The sequence below is a fragment of the Mauremys reevesii genome, linkage group 1 (genome assembly GCF_016161935.1).
Source record: "Mauremys reevesii isolate NIE-2019 linkage group 1, ASM1616193v1, whole genome shotgun sequence".
Lineage (NCBI taxonomy): Eukaryota > Metazoa > Chordata > Testudines > Geoemydidae > Mauremys > Mauremys reevesii.
The window spans coordinates 266,772,375-266,787,984 of record NC_052623.1 but is presented as its reverse complement, the minus strand read 5'-3'; the positions used below and the strand labels follow the sequence as shown (position 1 = coordinate 266,787,984).

At 49.8% G+C, this 15,610-nt stretch overlaps 2 protein-coding genes across 15 annotated transcripts in view; one reads left to right on the top strand and one right to left on the bottom strand.

The window, feature by feature from the left end:
- The window catches only part of TMPRSS6 (transmembrane serine protease 6), a 31,760-nt gene extending 28,002 nt beyond the window's left edge, over nt 1-3,758 (top strand). For all 5 annotated transcript variants that reach the window (XM_039518097.1, XM_039518229.1, XM_039517946.1 and 2 more), the window contains exons 17-18: nt 1,367-1,503; nt 2,771-3,758. In XM_039518097.1, the coding sequence (XP_039374031.1) occupies nt 1,367-1,503; nt 2,771-2,929 (296 nt within the window). In that variant the 3' untranslated portion in view covers nt 2,930-3,758. The remainder of the gene's footprint in view (nt 1-1,366; nt 1,504-2,770) is intronic.
- Nucleotides 3,759-4,025: 267 nt separating this feature from the next.
- KCTD17 (potassium channel tetramerization domain containing 17) lies at nt 4,026-13,727 on the bottom strand. 10 transcript variants are annotated; one of them, XM_039520765.1, is made up of 7 exons: nt 13,456-13,724; nt 12,231-12,339; nt 10,186-10,277; nt 8,332-8,427; nt 7,801-7,926; nt 6,922-7,041; nt 4,600-5,475 (listed from the first exon to the last, which is right to left on the bottom strand). In XM_039520765.1, exons 1-6 carry the CDS (start codon nt 13,669-13,671, stop codon nt 6,970-6,972), a joined length of 711 nt encoding a protein of 236 aa, XP_039376699.1. In that variant the 5' UTR covers nt 13,672-13,724; the 3' UTR covers nt 4,600-5,475; nt 6,922-6,969. The 10 variants fall into 10 exon arrangements, 8 of the variants coding, with proteins under 8 accessions (XP_039376696.1, XP_039376699.1, XP_039376695.1 ...); XM_039520762.1 differs by lacking the exons at nt 4,600-5,475; nt 6,922-7,041 and adding an exon at nt 4,026-4,166 and having other exon boundaries at nt 13,456-13,726; XR_005592893.1 differs by having other exon boundaries at nt 6,922-7,926; nt 13,456-13,725.
- Nucleotides 13,728-15,610: the final 1,883 nt, after the last annotated feature.

Below are 15,610 nucleotides of genomic sequence, written 5' to 3'. Positions count from 1 at the left end.
ATGGAGGCACCCAAAATCAGGTGTCACTTTGGAAAATGTAACACCTCTCCTCAGCCTAGGTCATTTAAAACTACACCAGACAAAGCACTAGTAAAAGGATAGTAAGGAAGACTCCTACCCTGGCAGGGAACTGGGCTAGATGGGCTACAGTGACAGGTCCTGTCCATCTAATAGCTATAATTCTCTGACTGATGAAAAGGGTCCAAATTCTAACCTGTTGTCAGCTGGACGGTACAACTCCTTTGGGAGTGTTGAACCCAGTTATCGCAGGTTTCAGTTGCAGTGCCCTGCCAGTGAGCTTAGTGTTTAATGTAGACAGGTAAATATGAAACACGGGGAAAGAATTCCCATGGCAATGAGAGGCAATATTGGCATGAAGATCAATGCAGGACAGCTTTGTGAAAGGAGGAGCAGGAGCTCTCTTGGCAGACAAAAAGGCTGGAGCTGTTCCAGACTCGGAACACAAGGGGTGGCATGAGAGAAGGTGTGGAGCAGAGGTCAAGAAAATGAGCCAGAGCACAGTAATGCGAGAGGCCTGAGAAGAGCAGAGCTGGCTGCAAGGACGACACTGGGCCCAGATATAGCCCTGCACTTGTGCAGGGACAAGCACCGTCACAAAGATTCAGGGGCTGCTGCTTGCACTCCACCCCATGAGGGCTGTCCTAACTTGTGCCCCTGGTGAGATGGTCACTACAGCCCTGCTGCTCTTGTACAGTATTGCCCATGTGTCTCCTGTTCCCCTCATGGAGATGGTTGGGACAGTCATGGAGACTTAGCAGTTTGGATGAAGAAAGATTCTGCCTTATTCTGGGATGAAAACGCTGCTCTGAATCAGACAGGACAGGGACTTGAACCTGAGTCTCCCATCTCCCTAACCACCAGGCCACGTAACCACACTACTTCCTGAATCAAAAAGTTCTGGTTTAGATCCAAAACCGGACAGTTCAACACAATTCTGTTTTCATGGGGACGTTCAGAAGGCCGTGTTTTCAGTCCACTGTGGGACAAAAACAAGTTTTGAAAGCGCAAAAGTTGCTGCAAAATGGAACTGTCATCCTCCAGACAGCTCTACCCCCTTCATACCCCACTGGTGCAAAGGGGCTGCAGGGTAATGCTGAATAGGGCCCAGTTGTGTAGAGCCTTGTGGGTGAAGTGAGAAGCTTGAACTGATACAGTAAAAGGTGAGACGTTAAGGTAAGGATTAGGGGAGCGGGGAAGATGTGATGCAAGTAGAGGACAAGATGGTGATCCGAGTGGCAGCTCTTTCCCTGAGCTGGAGAGGTGAGATGTGGCCATGGTATGGGGATAACAGGAAGAGGCAGGGAGCTCTGCTATTACTCACCTGCTGTTCTTGTTCCATATCTAGGGCAACTGAGTAACATCCTGCAGAAGGTGGATGTGCAGCTGATACAGCAGGACATCTGCAGTGAGGCCTATCACTACCAGATCTCTCCCAGAATGCTCTGTGCTGGCTACCGCAAGGGCAAGAAAGATGCCTGCCAGGTGACAGAGGAGACGTGGGACACTTCCACCTTAAAGGGGGATCATCCAGCAATGGATGGGGTTGGGGGGCTGTGAGGTCTTTGTCCCCTGAACATGCACTGTAGCTTTGAATAAGGAGTATATTGATTCCAAGAGGTTAGAAGAAAGACCTTCTTGACCCAACTGTAGGTCACATCCTGTTCATGCTTATCCTCTGGTGCAAACGCAGAAACTTTTCAGTTCCTTAGGATTATGTCCAGTCTCCCATGAGCTCCCCATAGTGATGGAATCTTGGTGGAGCCACACACAGCTCCATAGGGAAGATTATCCACTTCCTCCCACGGGTCCTTGGCCTAGTCAGGAATGCTGGTGACAATATAGCTTGGATTTTCCCTTTTCCAATTTCAGGCCATTATGTCCTCTTCAGCCACTCCTCCGCTTTCCTACTATGAGCATCTTCCCTGTCATCTACCTGAAGACTGTTCCATAAGTCACCCCACCCCAGCATGTGCTGATTGGTGCTGCTGCATTCAGATGCTCCTACATTACCCTTCATCCCCAGGCAATTCCACTGGCACTCCATTCATTTTAGGATCCAGTTCAAATTTGCAATTGGCAAAGCCCTCCCTAGACTTGCTCCAGCCTGTTTCCTCCTGAGGACCTTCCACCGACTAGAAGAATAAGCAAGAGGCTTATTGGGGAAGGGGACACGCATGGCCGAGGATGTGCTAGTGGCCAATACCTTTCCTTAGAAGACTTGGGTTTCTGATTCTATCCTACACCCATCTGCCTGAAATACTTAGCTCCATTGGGGGTTCTGCCAAGGCCTCGGGCAGTGGGATGGAGGGGTTGAATTGCAGCCTGACGATGAGAGGAAGTAGGGGAAATGTATTCTCAAAGCATGTGCGAGTTCTTCATCATGCTCAGGGGCGGCTCCAGGCCCCAGCACGCCAAGCGCGTGCTTGGGGTGGCAAGCTGCGAGGGGCGCTCTGCCGGCACCACGAGGGCAGCAGACAGGCTGCCCTCGGTGGCTTGCCTGCGGAGGGTCCACTGGTCCCGTGGCTTCGGCGGGCCTCCTGCAGGCGTGCCTGCGGAGGGTCCGCTGGTCCCACGGCTTCGGCGGACCTCCCCGCCAAAGCCGCGGGACCAGCAGACCCTCCGCAGGCACGCCGCGGAAGGCAGCCTGCCTGCCGTGCTTGGGGTGGCAAAATCCCTAGAGCAGCCCCATATCATGCTCCACTCCACCACTTTAGTGTCCTGATGGTTCTTTGTTTCCTTCTGCCTCTAGGGTGATTCTGGAGGTCCCCTCGTCTGCAAGGAGCCCAGTGGCAGGTGGTTCCTGGCTGGCCTGGTGAGCTGGGGGCTGGGTTGCGCACGTCCAGATAATTACGGGGTCTACACCAGGATCACCAGGGTGCTAGGCTGGATGAAACAGACAATGAGCTGAGGGATGTCCCCCTGTGCCTTCCCCACTAGGCACAGGCTGCTCTGTTACCTGTTCCTGATATTGATCACTTGTCTCCAGAGGGTTGGGAAAGACAGATTATGTTTTGGGATGGGGGAAAGTAAATCTGCCCCTGGGGGTATGTGAGGACATGTGGGAAGCCCCTCCACCCTCTCCAAGAAATGCCCAGTCATGTATTAAGGCCAGGCACACAAAGGTCTCTGGTACATTAAGGGGAAGGAGGATGGAAAGCCGGGGGTCCTGAGCAGATGCTTTCTGGACAGGAGAATGGGAGACGAACTTTACATGAACTACGTGATTCATCCCCAGTCCCAATGCTGGAACATTTGCTGCAAGAAAATCTGACTGATGTAGATAGAAATGAGATTCCAGTAACTGTGATATCAATCCGTCTCTCTCTCCTTCCCTGCCATTCATTCTTCTCCTCCCCACACTTCCCCCCACCACGCCTCCTCTCCCATGTCTATAATTGCTTCTTTCCTTAGCTATAGGGTGTAGTTAGGTTCAACTGGGCAATTATTTGTCTATTAGAGCCTCCAAGACACGATCCATCACTTTTCCCAAGTACATGTCACTGCCTCAGTGCTGTAATTTCACCATCATTTTATGCTGCAATTGGACTCCCTCCAGGCAGAATTCTTGGCCACTGAGTACATAACATCTGTGCAACCTCCTACCCGCTCCCTTGAATTCATTTAATACCTTTAATACAGAAGATTTTCCTTCACTTCCATCCTCCATTGCCAGCAAAGTGAGGGGAGAAGGCAGCAAGCAAAGTATTTTAGATGGTGATGGCTATGTATTTATAAAGAAATATTATGGGCCAATGTCTGGAATTGGGAATAAAAAGCATTATTTTTTTTGCTCTGCAATTTTCTCTCTGTTTAACTCTCTCTGGGTTGAGAATGTGTCTGTCATCCTAGAATTCCATATGCAGCAACTTGATGAGACCAGATTAGAGAACCTCAAAAAGAGACCAACACCTCCCCCTCAGCTACAGCCTGGGGACAGCATGAACCATCTGTAATCTGTGCGGGTGCTTATACAGTGCTCATCACTGTGGTGTGAACTGCAACAGGAAGAAGTTCCCCCATCAGCCCTGCTGTACACACTTGGGGAACGACACAGACAGTAAAGGGAAGCCCAGCCAGTCTCCCTGGGACTGTGGGAATGTCTTTGTCACTTTAGCCAGGAACCAGGAGAACATCCCCTTCCGCCCCTAAGAATGGAAGACAATGTGTGCAATAAATATCAGTACTTAGGTATGTTAGGGTCAGAATAGGTGACCAGGAGCAAAGGCCAGGGCCAACCCTCCAGGCTGAGCTGCACCCAGCAAACAACTTTTGTATCATGTGTGTTTATGAATTTTATCCTGGGCCGAGTGAGCAATGGACACAGCTTCCTTAGCCCAACAACATTTCCACTGGGACCATAAGTCTCCTGGCCTACAGAGTGCTGGGTACAGGGACTCCATTCACACACACATCCTGCCTCACTTGCCAGTCCTGAACAAAGGGGTGGGGAAGGAAGACTGGCTCTGAGCGGATGAGTTCTAATGTCCTCGTGCAATTAATCTAAGGCCTCAATCCTAGCTCTCGGGTCCTTCCCATGAGCACCAAAGTGCTGTGGCAAAAACGAGAGGAGACAGCCAGTAATGGACAGTGACATTTATTCAGGAGTTATAACACAGCGGAAACATCCCATGCCTAGAAGCACTGGCAGGCATCTCCTTCCTAGAACAGTCAGAAGCTACATCAGAAGCCAGGTACGCCATGCTATATTCCTGCCTCTTTCTCCCCCATTGAAATTAAACCTCTCACTGCAGGGCCTCTGTGTGTATATTACCCAGCAAAGGGTCAGTGCTGCCCCTTTTCTCCTTGTGCTAAGTACAGGCTATCTGGAAAGAGGCAGGGATTCCTCATTTGCCCCCTGGTGACAAGCACAGCTCAACTGCCCTCCCCAACAGTGGCTCTGACAGTAAATCAAACACACAGGCCTGAATCTAGTCAGCAGGTGGGGGTAGGAAGGAAGCGTGTAGCTGCTGAGTTCTGTCCTCTCCAGCAGGGGTCACTGTGACCAGTGCTTAATTTGTATGAAAGAGGTGCCGGGGCTCAAGCAATGATTTACTTTCAAAACTGATGCGGCAAGTCCAGAGGTGCCGGGCCTATGAGCTGCCAAGCCTAGCCTTGGCACAAATTAAGCACTGACTGTGACCCTAAAGAAGGGGAATTCTGTGGGCCTGGGGAGAATGCAGGGTGTGGATTACATCCTCTGCAGCAAGTCAGACACACAGGCGGGGGTATCTGCCTTTCTCAGGGGGGATGCGGGTGTGAGCTTCAGAAACGATATTCCAAAACAGAACTTTAAAAACAAAGGCAACAAGTTGAGGGTGAGGAGTGGAGTCGCTGCGACGCTTTCCCCCAGAGGGCTGCCATAAACTACAGTACAAAAATAAAGATTTTAAATGGAAATTAAAAGGCTGGAGTTGATCGTTGGTATCACATCCTGAGGCCTCTGGCTTGTAACAACTAGAAAACGAGAGAGACACAAAGAACAAAACCAAAGGCAGAGAGAAATCAAGCATGGAGGAGAAAGGGAGAGCAGCACAAATCGAGAGGAAGAGGAAAAGCAAAGTGATGAGAGAACAGAAAAGAAAGAGACATGAAAAAGGAGGGAGGGAGAGAAAGAGAGAGGAAGGAAAATCCATGTGAGTAAAAGATACTGACTCAGTATAATACTCAGGCCCCGCAGCTGAGGGCTGAGAGACCCCTAAACAGAGGGATGGAGAGAACCTGGCAAATACCAGAGAACCAATGACTCCCCCTAATCTTAGGGGTGTGGGAAGAGGGGGTTCAGGAACCTCCAATTTGGCACAAATCCTGTAAGCACCCTAAAAAGAGAGAAGCAAGGCTCCTTCCTCCAGGCCTCCTCACCCCCTTCACCTCCTCCACCCCACAGCTAGGACGATGAGCCAACGTTCTCTCTCTCTCTCTGCCAAAAATTAGGGTGCACTTCACACAGAGCTGCCTAGTTTCTATTTTCACCCCCAGAACGCTTACCCTGTCAGAATCTGCTGGGAAACACCCAGCTGGCAAAGGCTTCTTTTAAAGGCAGGGAAATATATGGAAATCCTCATGCAAAATATTCTTTCAGCTATCAAGAGGAGGATTAAACAGAAGCTGCTGAGGAAAAGTCCTGTGTGCACATATGCCAGACAGAAATACAACACTCTCCCCAGCTCCCCCTCTATCTTCCTTGCCCTGGTTCCCATCCCTCTCAATGTCTCACAGCTTTGCTCTTCCTTCTGCTACCAGAGCCTCTAGTCCAGAACTGTAAGGCCTGCTTAAAAAATCAGACACACATAAAGAGAATCAGAAAAGCACAGAGTAAGGAAAGAATCAACCACTCCCTGCCCCCACCAAAGACCTACAAACCAGGACCAGATCCATAAGAGGGGAGGAGATGAGAGTCACTCATGCAGAGCTCAGAGTCATGTCTGAGAGTGCAGACAGGTACCATACCTGCAGAGGAGGAAGAGTGAGGAGCAGGAGGAGACAGGATCCTGAGCAGGGAGCACACAGGACCCCAGGAGTGGAAGGTGGGAGGGGAGGCAGGAACCTAGGTGCACGAGGAGAGAGAGTGAGGGAAGAGGGGAGTAGAGGGAGGGATTCTTGGGGAAAGGACTGTGTGGAAGGGAGGAAGTAGGAGAGAGGTGACAAGAACCCCATGGGTGGGAAGGGAGCAGGAGAGGAAATCTGGACAGGAGAAAGAATTGGCAGAATCCTGAGTAGATTAATTTGCTGCAAATAAAAATAAAAAAAAATAAAAAGTTAAATATAAAGTAGCAGCCATGTGTAACAGATCTCCCGCCTCTACCACTGAGACCTCAGCCCCACTGCATCCACTGCTCCCTGGAGTGGTTCCCTCAGCCCCGTCCCTAGTGCTTCCCTGACACTAGCTGTGTGGACTCTCACCAGACGGGAACAGACGGCTTTATGGTTGGGTTTTTATTATTATTTTCCTCAGGGATTTGATGCACCTTTCTCCTCTGCCTCCTCCTCCTGCTCTTCCTCCTCTGGATCCTCCTCTGTGCTCTGCAGCCCAGCATGCAGTACAAAGGGAAGAAAGATCGGCGATACTTGCAAGACCTGCCATAGTGATTCTTGCTCATGCGCAAGGGCTCAAAGCAGCGGCCAGATTTGGGTATAGGGAGGAATGGCTTGAAGACCTTTAGGGTTCAGAGAAATTCAGGCTTCCTCTGGAACCCTGAGCGGGGATTGTCCATGGGAATCAGGCAAGTACGTCTCCACACACAGAAATGCAGAGGATTGTCGGGGATCAATGGATTTTGGTCCTTCTCATGTTGTGTGTGTCTGTATCTACCAAAGCATGCCCAAGGGAGTTTCTCCCCTCCCTCTCTGGCCTGACGGTGAGGAGGGCGCCTCCCATTTCCACACACCACAACTCAGTGGAGAAAGCGTTCCTTACTCTCCAGAAAGAGGATATGGTCCTCTAGTCAGCAAATAAAGGTACCCACTGCAAAGCATTATGGGTATTCACACACCAATGGGTCTCATGATAGTGACACACTCAGCGTGGGTAGGAAGAGAGATGAGGAGGCAGACTGGGGAGGCACGAGAAGGACAGGGGTACCTTGTTATAGTGATTTGCCACACACACAAGGTCCTGTTCATTAGGAGTAGCACTTCATGACTCTGAACAAAGGGACAGGCCATGACATTTCACCACCTGGTTAGCCCACCGCTGAGGGGGAGGGAGGAAACAGAGAAGAGGCTCTTATGGTGATGAAGACAAGCCATTAACAGGGATGGTGAAGTGCAGGTTGGTCTCACCTTGGCTTTGCGGCTAGGCTCAGAGCTCAGGCCATTGGGTGAGTTGTACAGCTCTTTGGAGACTACGCACAAAAACTCTGTCTGGTCCTCATTCCCATAGTTGTAGGATGACCCGATATTCACCAGCTGGAAGTGAAAAAAAGTGAAAGTCAAAGATCTCACACATGCTTCGCTACACGTCCACTTCTCACTGGGAACCGGGACATGGACAACGCCTTCAGGGAGCATGGAGTCAGATACTTATGTGCTACTCCCATCAAGAAACCAGAGGGACTGAGGACTAAACAGAGGCTGTGACACAGAGAACTGGGGGTGGAGCTGCTGTAACACAAAGCACTGTAACCTCACAGAGATTCCTCCAAGCTCCCCAGAGAAGAGGTGGCAGAGAGATGGGATCTACTGGCACTGTACCTGGTGAGTAAACAATACCCACAGTGGAAGTGGTGTATTCTGGCGCCTTGGTGTTAGAGCATGTTCCCTGTCTCTCCTCTAGCACACAGCTCCTCTTCTAGCCCACACATCCTGCTCTACCTGCTCAAAGCGCCATCCATCTGACATAGTGGAAACCATCTGAGTGAGCTCTTCTTCCTGGCACTGCAGCACCCGGTACACATGCTTCGGAGGCACCTGTGAGGAAAGTGAGGCACGCTGCTGAGGAACTCTGCCTTCGGGGCAGATGTTCTGGCAGGAAATTGAGCAAAGTGGCTATGTACCCTCAAAAGATTCTGAATGTTATTCTGTGACAAAAGCTGATATACCTGTGGCTGGGATTATAAAAATGAGGGCCTTGCAACCCAACTTCATATTGCCCTGCCCAAAAAGGGGTGGTATGAGAGGACAAAGGTTTCTGAGGGATCACATCTCATGTGCAGCAGTAGAGCACGTGGATTAAAAGGATCAACCGTGAGATGGGGAAGGGTCCAGCACCCAGCATGGGCCACGCTCATTCTTACAGGAAGTTTGCATTTGTTATTGTTAATGAAAGCCATTGATATAGTGCAAGGGTTCTCAAACCGGGGGTCAGGACCCCGCAGGGGGTCAGGAGGTCATTACATGGGGGGTCACAAGCTGTCAACCTCCACCCCAAACCCCGCTTCATGTCCAGCATTTATAATGGTGTTAAATATATTAAAAAAGTGTTTTTAATTTATAAAGGGGGTCACACTCAGAGGCTTGCTATGTGAAAGGGGGCACCAGTATAAAAGTTTGAGAACCACTGATATAGTGCCATAAATGTCCACTGTGCTCAAGTGTGGAGGCACAGTATCTGCTTCAGGGAGTTCACAAACTAAGGCAGATAAGACAAAAAGTAACCCAAGTTCGGACATGGGATCACTGCATAAGGAAAGAGACTATGGAGAGACTACTGGTGAAGCAAAGTAGAAGCTCTGCTGCAGGATTCCTGAGTGACCTTGGGGGAAAAAAACCAAACCACAATCTCTCTGTGTTTGTTTCCAATCTGCAAAGTGGGGGTAATAAGCCTGTTTTTCTCCCACCCTTTCTCTTGTCTATTTAGAATGCAGGCTCTTTGGGGGCAGGGACTGTCTCTAATCGTGTTTGTACAGTGCCTGGCACAATAGGGCTCTAATTTCAGTGTGTGTTACGGTAACGCAAATAGCAAACAATTTTTAACTCTTATTATTCCTGGAACAAATGGTATTAAAGAGCGATTTGAAGGAGGCAATCACAGCCAAAGATGGAGGAGTCACGCCTTAGAGAATTTCCCCACCACAGACATCCCCTCTGCCTCCCACAGCATTAATGCCTCAGTGACTCTCCACCAATATCCCTCTGGCCTCCCACAGTGATACTGCACTAAAAAAACCAGGCTGGCTTCTTTCTGGAGTTGCAGGCGCACACAGACAATGCACCTTCCACCAACCATCCCCTTCCCACACTGAAATAGCCCCTGCAGCTAATGCCCTGTCTGGAGGTTCAGGATATAGCACCCTTCTAGATCAGACAAGCACAGCATCCAGTGCCACCTCTGGGACTTCCATTTTATTTTAACTACAACGATGGTTTCCTGCTGGTGGAAGATTTCATGACACAGCATGTATCAGTGGAATCATCCCTGTGTATTTATGTGCCAGCAAACACCTCCCATTTATGTGAGAGGGCCAGCTGGGCTGACACTCCAGGAATTAAACCAGGAACCTCCAGAACTAAAAGGATTGGCTGCTACAGCTTAAGCTCTGTGGCTGGGGGCTGTAACAACTCATATCCCCTGCAGACAGGCACAGAGAGGGATCAGTAACACCCACCCACTAGTGGGTTATTTTTCCACGGCACTTCCCCATTGTCCCTCCCATATCTGACCTCTCTTCTAGCTCTCCATCCCCTCCCCTCCTCCCGCCAGCCTTCTCTCTCCATTTCCCCTCAGACCTGTGTTACGGTGTAGTTCTTCTCCTCCAGTCTGTCCTTGATTATTCGGATTAAAGGGCCGATGTTATAAAATTCAGCTTCTTCTAGAACCCCTAGAAACACAGAGAGTGTAAAAGACATGGGAATAAGTATTTATCCTTCTTAGGCCCATTTCCCAGTACTTGGAGCTTCCTGAAGGGAAAGCCCCGTCTGGCTGCTTCAGGAATTCACATGGCTCTACGGAGAACACTCTGCCCTGGGGAGAAGGGACACCACAACATCCCACGTTAACAGTTCTCTGCTGCCTGGAAGCTCTTACACCTGGGGATTGAATTCAGGCCCCCTTTATTACTGTCCCAAGGGGAGGCGCAGGGGTGACTAACCTGGTTACGATGTCAGGGTTCTACAACTGGAGACAGAACCCTAGTTCTCTGGTTAATGTTCCCAGGATTCATCCTACTGGGAAGTGCACCCATATCCCTACCCTGGCTGTTATTCCAGGAGGAGGACACTACCCAGGCTTGCAGGTTATTTTCCCAGGGCAGGTTCAGGGCTCTACCTTTTGGACACTGAACCCAGGCACCCTGATTATTGACCCAGAGTGTCTATGAACTAGAATGAAATTAGGCCCCTAGCTACATAAGGGCTCATTCTTGCCCTGTTGGTTACTGTCCTGTGGGCTCTGTTCAGCAGGGATTAAATCCAGATCCCTCAGTTACTGAGTGCTATCCACTTGGGAGTGAATCCTGGTTATTGTTGTAGGTATTGAGCCTAGTCTTCTGGTCCCCATCCTGGGCCTGTTGCTGATCTCTGAATACCACTTTACCCCAAAGCAAGTAAACAAAGATGTGTGTTTCACTTCATTAACCTACAGTAGCTGCATCTGTCTGCTCCCGTGAGACACACATGATCATGTTTTGTAAGAGGGAGGGTGCGGGGCACCTTATGTGTCCACAAGGGAAAACGATGCCTAGGAACCAGCATTCAGTGACTACACAGTTCCCTCTTGAGATCAGTACATAGACAAGGCAAGCAGGTGAGATTTGTCTGCCCCCAACCATCCCAGGTAGGCCTAGGGTACACAGAAAAGTTATACTGGCATTGCTATGTCAGTCGGGGATGTGAAAAAAAACCACACCACTGACCGACATACCTATGCTGACAAAACCCCTAATGTAGATGCAGCTCTGCCAATGGAAGTGGATTTCCATCAACAAAGCTAACTTTGTTTGCAATGACAGGAAAACTCTTTCTGACAGCATATTCATGCCCAGCATAGTTTCCATAGTGTAGACATACCCTGAGATTCCCTCAGAGCTTCTCATTCTCCCACCCCATTGGTCCCTCTCTCATACACTGGGAGAAATGGCATGCTGGGGAGGAAATCAATAATGAAGCACTCTCAGTCACTTAGGGCTCAAACCAGGGAAGGCCATCCATTTCCTACTTGTTAATTCATCAGAGATCCTACTGGGCATCATTACCATAGAATTGATCATAGAATATCAGGGTTGGAAGGGACCTCAGGAGATCATCTAGTCCAAGCCCCTCCTCAAAGCAGGACCAATCCCCAGATCCCTAAGTGGCCCCCTCAAGGATTGAACTCACAACCCTGGGTTTAATAAGCCAATACTCAAACCACTGAGCTATCCCTCCCCCTCTAGCTACTCCTTTCCCAGCCCCAGTGACAAAAGCTTCATGCTCCAAATAGTGGAGCACTGGTGAGGAAATCAGTGCGCACAGGGTTGAATCAGCATGGGTTCACCCTATCATAATATCATACCATCACTAGCGACAAGGGGAAACTCCAGCAAGCTTTTTCTCCCAATTCTCATTCATTTTATTGTACGGCACATGGGGCACAAAGAGTTCCCGGGGATGAGGGCTCCAAACATAGCTGTCTCAAAAATCCTAGCACAGGGGAGAGGGCCTGCCACTTGGGGGGGATTTTTTAGAAAGCAGAATTGGATATGGTCAAGAAACTGGAGTTAACAGCACCTACTGTAACCCACCTCTAAGAGAGGGATTGGGTGTTAAAAGGGAGTTTTCTGGGTTTCAACACTCACCCTCCTCAGCCATGTCTTTATTCAGTACCAGCTTGCCATGACGGAGGAAATTCAGGATGGGTCCAAAATATGTGGGGTCCCGGTCTATAAGGTATGCACCAGTCTCATCCTAACAATAGAGACAAGCCATGATGGGAAGAACCCAGCGGGGAAACTTGCCATTGCCCCTAACTTCTCTAGACAACAGACTATAATAAAACAAGAACTGTAGTAATCCTGGTTTATATTTCTATTGGGGTGACCAGAGAGCAAGTGTGACAAATCGGAATGGAGGTGGGGGTAATAGGATCCTATATAAGAAAAAGGCCCCAAAATCAGGACTGTCCCTATACAAATCAGGACAACTGGTCACCCTAATTTCTATAGCTCCTTTGGTCCAGTGAACAGGACTGAAGGTGAGGAAACCTGGGTCCTTTTGGCTGTTGATTTTAGGGAATTCACTTAAACTTTCTGTGCCTTGTTTTCCCTGTGAAAAATGGGGATAATGATTAGTGCTGGTCAGGAAACAGTTTTCCAGTCTTATGAGAATTTTTGAGATTTCAATAATTTTTTCCACCCTGAATTGGGATGAAAAGTCAAAATCTCAAAACAAAACAAAAATTGTGAATGGAAAATTCAAAAATAAAAGCATTCAAACCAGAGAGATCAAAACATTTCAGTTCAATTTTGACTTTGTCATTTAACATTTTAAACCTTAAAATACCTTAAATTTCAAACCAAAAATAATTTTAATCCAAAACCCAGAAAGTGGGAGAAAGGGGGGCGCCTCTTGTGGGGCCGGTGCAAAGCGTCCCAGACAGCTGGTGCGAGGAAGCAGAGGAGACGGGTGCTGTGTGTGCCACACAGCATCGGGGTAGCAGGCCTGTTTGGTCCCCACCATTAAGCCAGAAACTCCCCCCATTCCCCAGAGGGGACGGGCCAAACCCCCCGAAGAGGCTCTGGCTGGATGGAACGCCGGGAGTGAGTTCCCCGGGGGGACAGGGAAGGGGTCTCATGCCAATTACCCCTGGCCCTGTGCGCGCCGTCCATCAGTCTGTCTCTCCAGCTCCCTCTTGATCCTGCACTAGGACCTCGCCTTCCCCGCCGGGGCTAGCTCCTCCCAGCCCGGCCTGCGCTGTGCTTTGATCCCACCCCGGTCAGGGCTCCGGCCCCCCCGCCGGGCACACGGCAGCCGCAGGCACACGCCCAAGGCGGGGCGGTCAGCAGGAGCCAGCTCGCCGCTTACCCGGTCTGACTGCAGCTCCTCCCCCTGGCACAAGCGGCAGAGGAACGATTTCTGCTCCCGGCACAAGGTCTGCCTGGTGGTGAGGAAAACCGTGCCCCCGACGTTCAGCCGGACCCACTTAGCCCGGCTGCTGTTTGCGGGCTGCGGCGGGTGGCTCTCCCAGCTCAAAGACACCCTCTCTGGAGCCTGCGTTTCCTCCCCTCCTTCCATCCTCATCTCTCCCTCTCCCTCTCCGTCCCTCCCAAGCTGGAGACGCCACTGCAGGTGTGGGCACTGGAGGATTCTGGGATCTGTAGTTTATCTGGTGCTCTCCACCCCACTGGTAGCTGCATTTCACTGGGGCTCAATGTGGGTAGCTATGGGATCTTTCTGAACATTCCCCAAATCCCAGGGGTCCCAGAATAATGGGGTTTGTCTGGGGGCCTTTCTCTGGTCAGCACTGTTCAGCTGATAGCTGTAGAGTACTTTGAAATAATATAAACTCTATTAATTACCATGTTACATCTTTGCAATTGGTCACCAAAGAATCCTGGGAGCTGTAGTTTTGCATGGTCCAGTCTCCCTACACCAGGATCTGCAGTGTAATCTATGCCACCATTGCTGCTGCAGGTGCTAGAGGATTCTGGAAGCTGCAGTTTACACACCTCCAGAGCTGGGTGTGCAGGCAGCGGTGCTTTGGGTTGAGGAGAAAACTGCTCTGTGCTCATGTGCTGGATGTGGCTAACTCTTCCAATGCTGAACCAGACAGATCTCTTCCATGTTCTCCTTTTGCCCAGCAGGGTGTCTAACAATCATAACATTCACTTATCTGTTATTGCTGCAAAACACTCAGAGGATTTGGAGGATTTCTGTCATTGAGACTATGTGGGTGCTCATGGGTGTAGGGGACCAGTGTCCAATATCAAAGCCCTGTTTTTGTTGTTTTTTTTTAAACTTATCTGCAGTAATAATCACCTAGTCAGTAAGTTTTTCCTGTAGTTGCTACCCCACCACCAACTCTAAATTTGCCTTGCATAAACCTCCCTTTCCTGGATGGGTGTCTCTATGTTCATTCAGTCCCAGGCCTTGCCCCCACCCCTATCCAGGGGATTAATTCATTCACAACACCTGCCTTGGTCTCTTGAGTGCCCCATTTTGGGGGAGGTGGGGTTTGAGAAGGAAGAGAGGGTTCCCTTTTGGAAGTCAAGTTGCACATGATACCTGGCCCAGCTGAAACACAAATGCTTTATCTATCCACCCAACCATGCTTCTACTATGCCCAACAGAGGTCACCTGACTTATTAACTGCAGCCACCTATGCCAACATTTCAAACAGTATTCACATCAGGCAGAAAAATGCTGGTAGCTTCCCTCCTGAAGGCTGACACTAGCCCAAAGCCACCCTCCCAAACAGGCACCTGACCCTTTTCTGCCAGGGCAATATCCCTAAAGTGCAGTGCTGAAATGTAGACACACCTCTATTAACCTTACAGTCAGGTCTTTTCTTGAGTCATCCTCACTGCCCTGCCCCCCCCCCTATTTTTATTCCATTTAGGGAGCTAATGCTCTGGTACAATTCAGTCCCCTTATGCCATAGAGGGGGCATAAGGCAACAGTTTTCCCCACAGGTGAGTAACCCTGGAAAACAGAGCCAGCCTATGCCACTCCCTTTACAGGCCCCCCTGTAGGGGGTGTGCTGGGGGTGGGAGGGAGCATGGCTGGAATACGCTGCCCTCCAGCAGCTGAAAATAGCTAAGTAGGCCCTAGGCCACCACTGTAGCTGAGTGTAAATTTGAACAGCCTTGAGTCTCCTCTAATTTACAGCAGGAGACAGATAGGCAGGCCCCTGGATGTACAAAGAAAATAAACTGTAGGTGGCATAGTCACTTTTGCACCCCTGCTTCTTATCTCTGTATGGCATACCTTGGTTAGAGTGGAGACTCAGGCCCAAAGCCTTATTGTCTGTCACTATTTTCCTCTGATTCCACTCACCCACCCAATCTCCTTTTCCTCCGTCTCTTTCCCCACTTTTCTCCACCCCACTTCCTACCCATCTCTTTCCTCCTACAGCATGCACCAGGGAAGATCTTTAGTCATAGCGTGAGCTCTTCTGTCAGCACTGGTCTCTGTTTGTTGTCCAGACTTCAGGACCTGGCCCACTCACAAGAATGAAGTC

Excerpts from the sequence above, each read along its gene's own strand:
- KCTD17 (XM_039520761.1), bottom strand. The coding sequence starts at position 13,671 with ATGAGGATGGAAGGAGGGGAGGAAACGCAGGCTCCAGAGAGGGTGTCT. Across the intron at positions 7,927-8,331 it reads ATGGATGGCGCTTTGAGCAG|CTGGTGAATATCGGGTCATC; the intron begins GTAGAGCAGGAT and ends TTTCACTTCCAG. Across the intron at positions 6,748-7,800 it reads AGCCTAGCCGCAAAGCCAAG|CAAATTAATCTACTCAGGAT; the intron begins GTGAGACCAACC and ends TTTTATTTGCAG.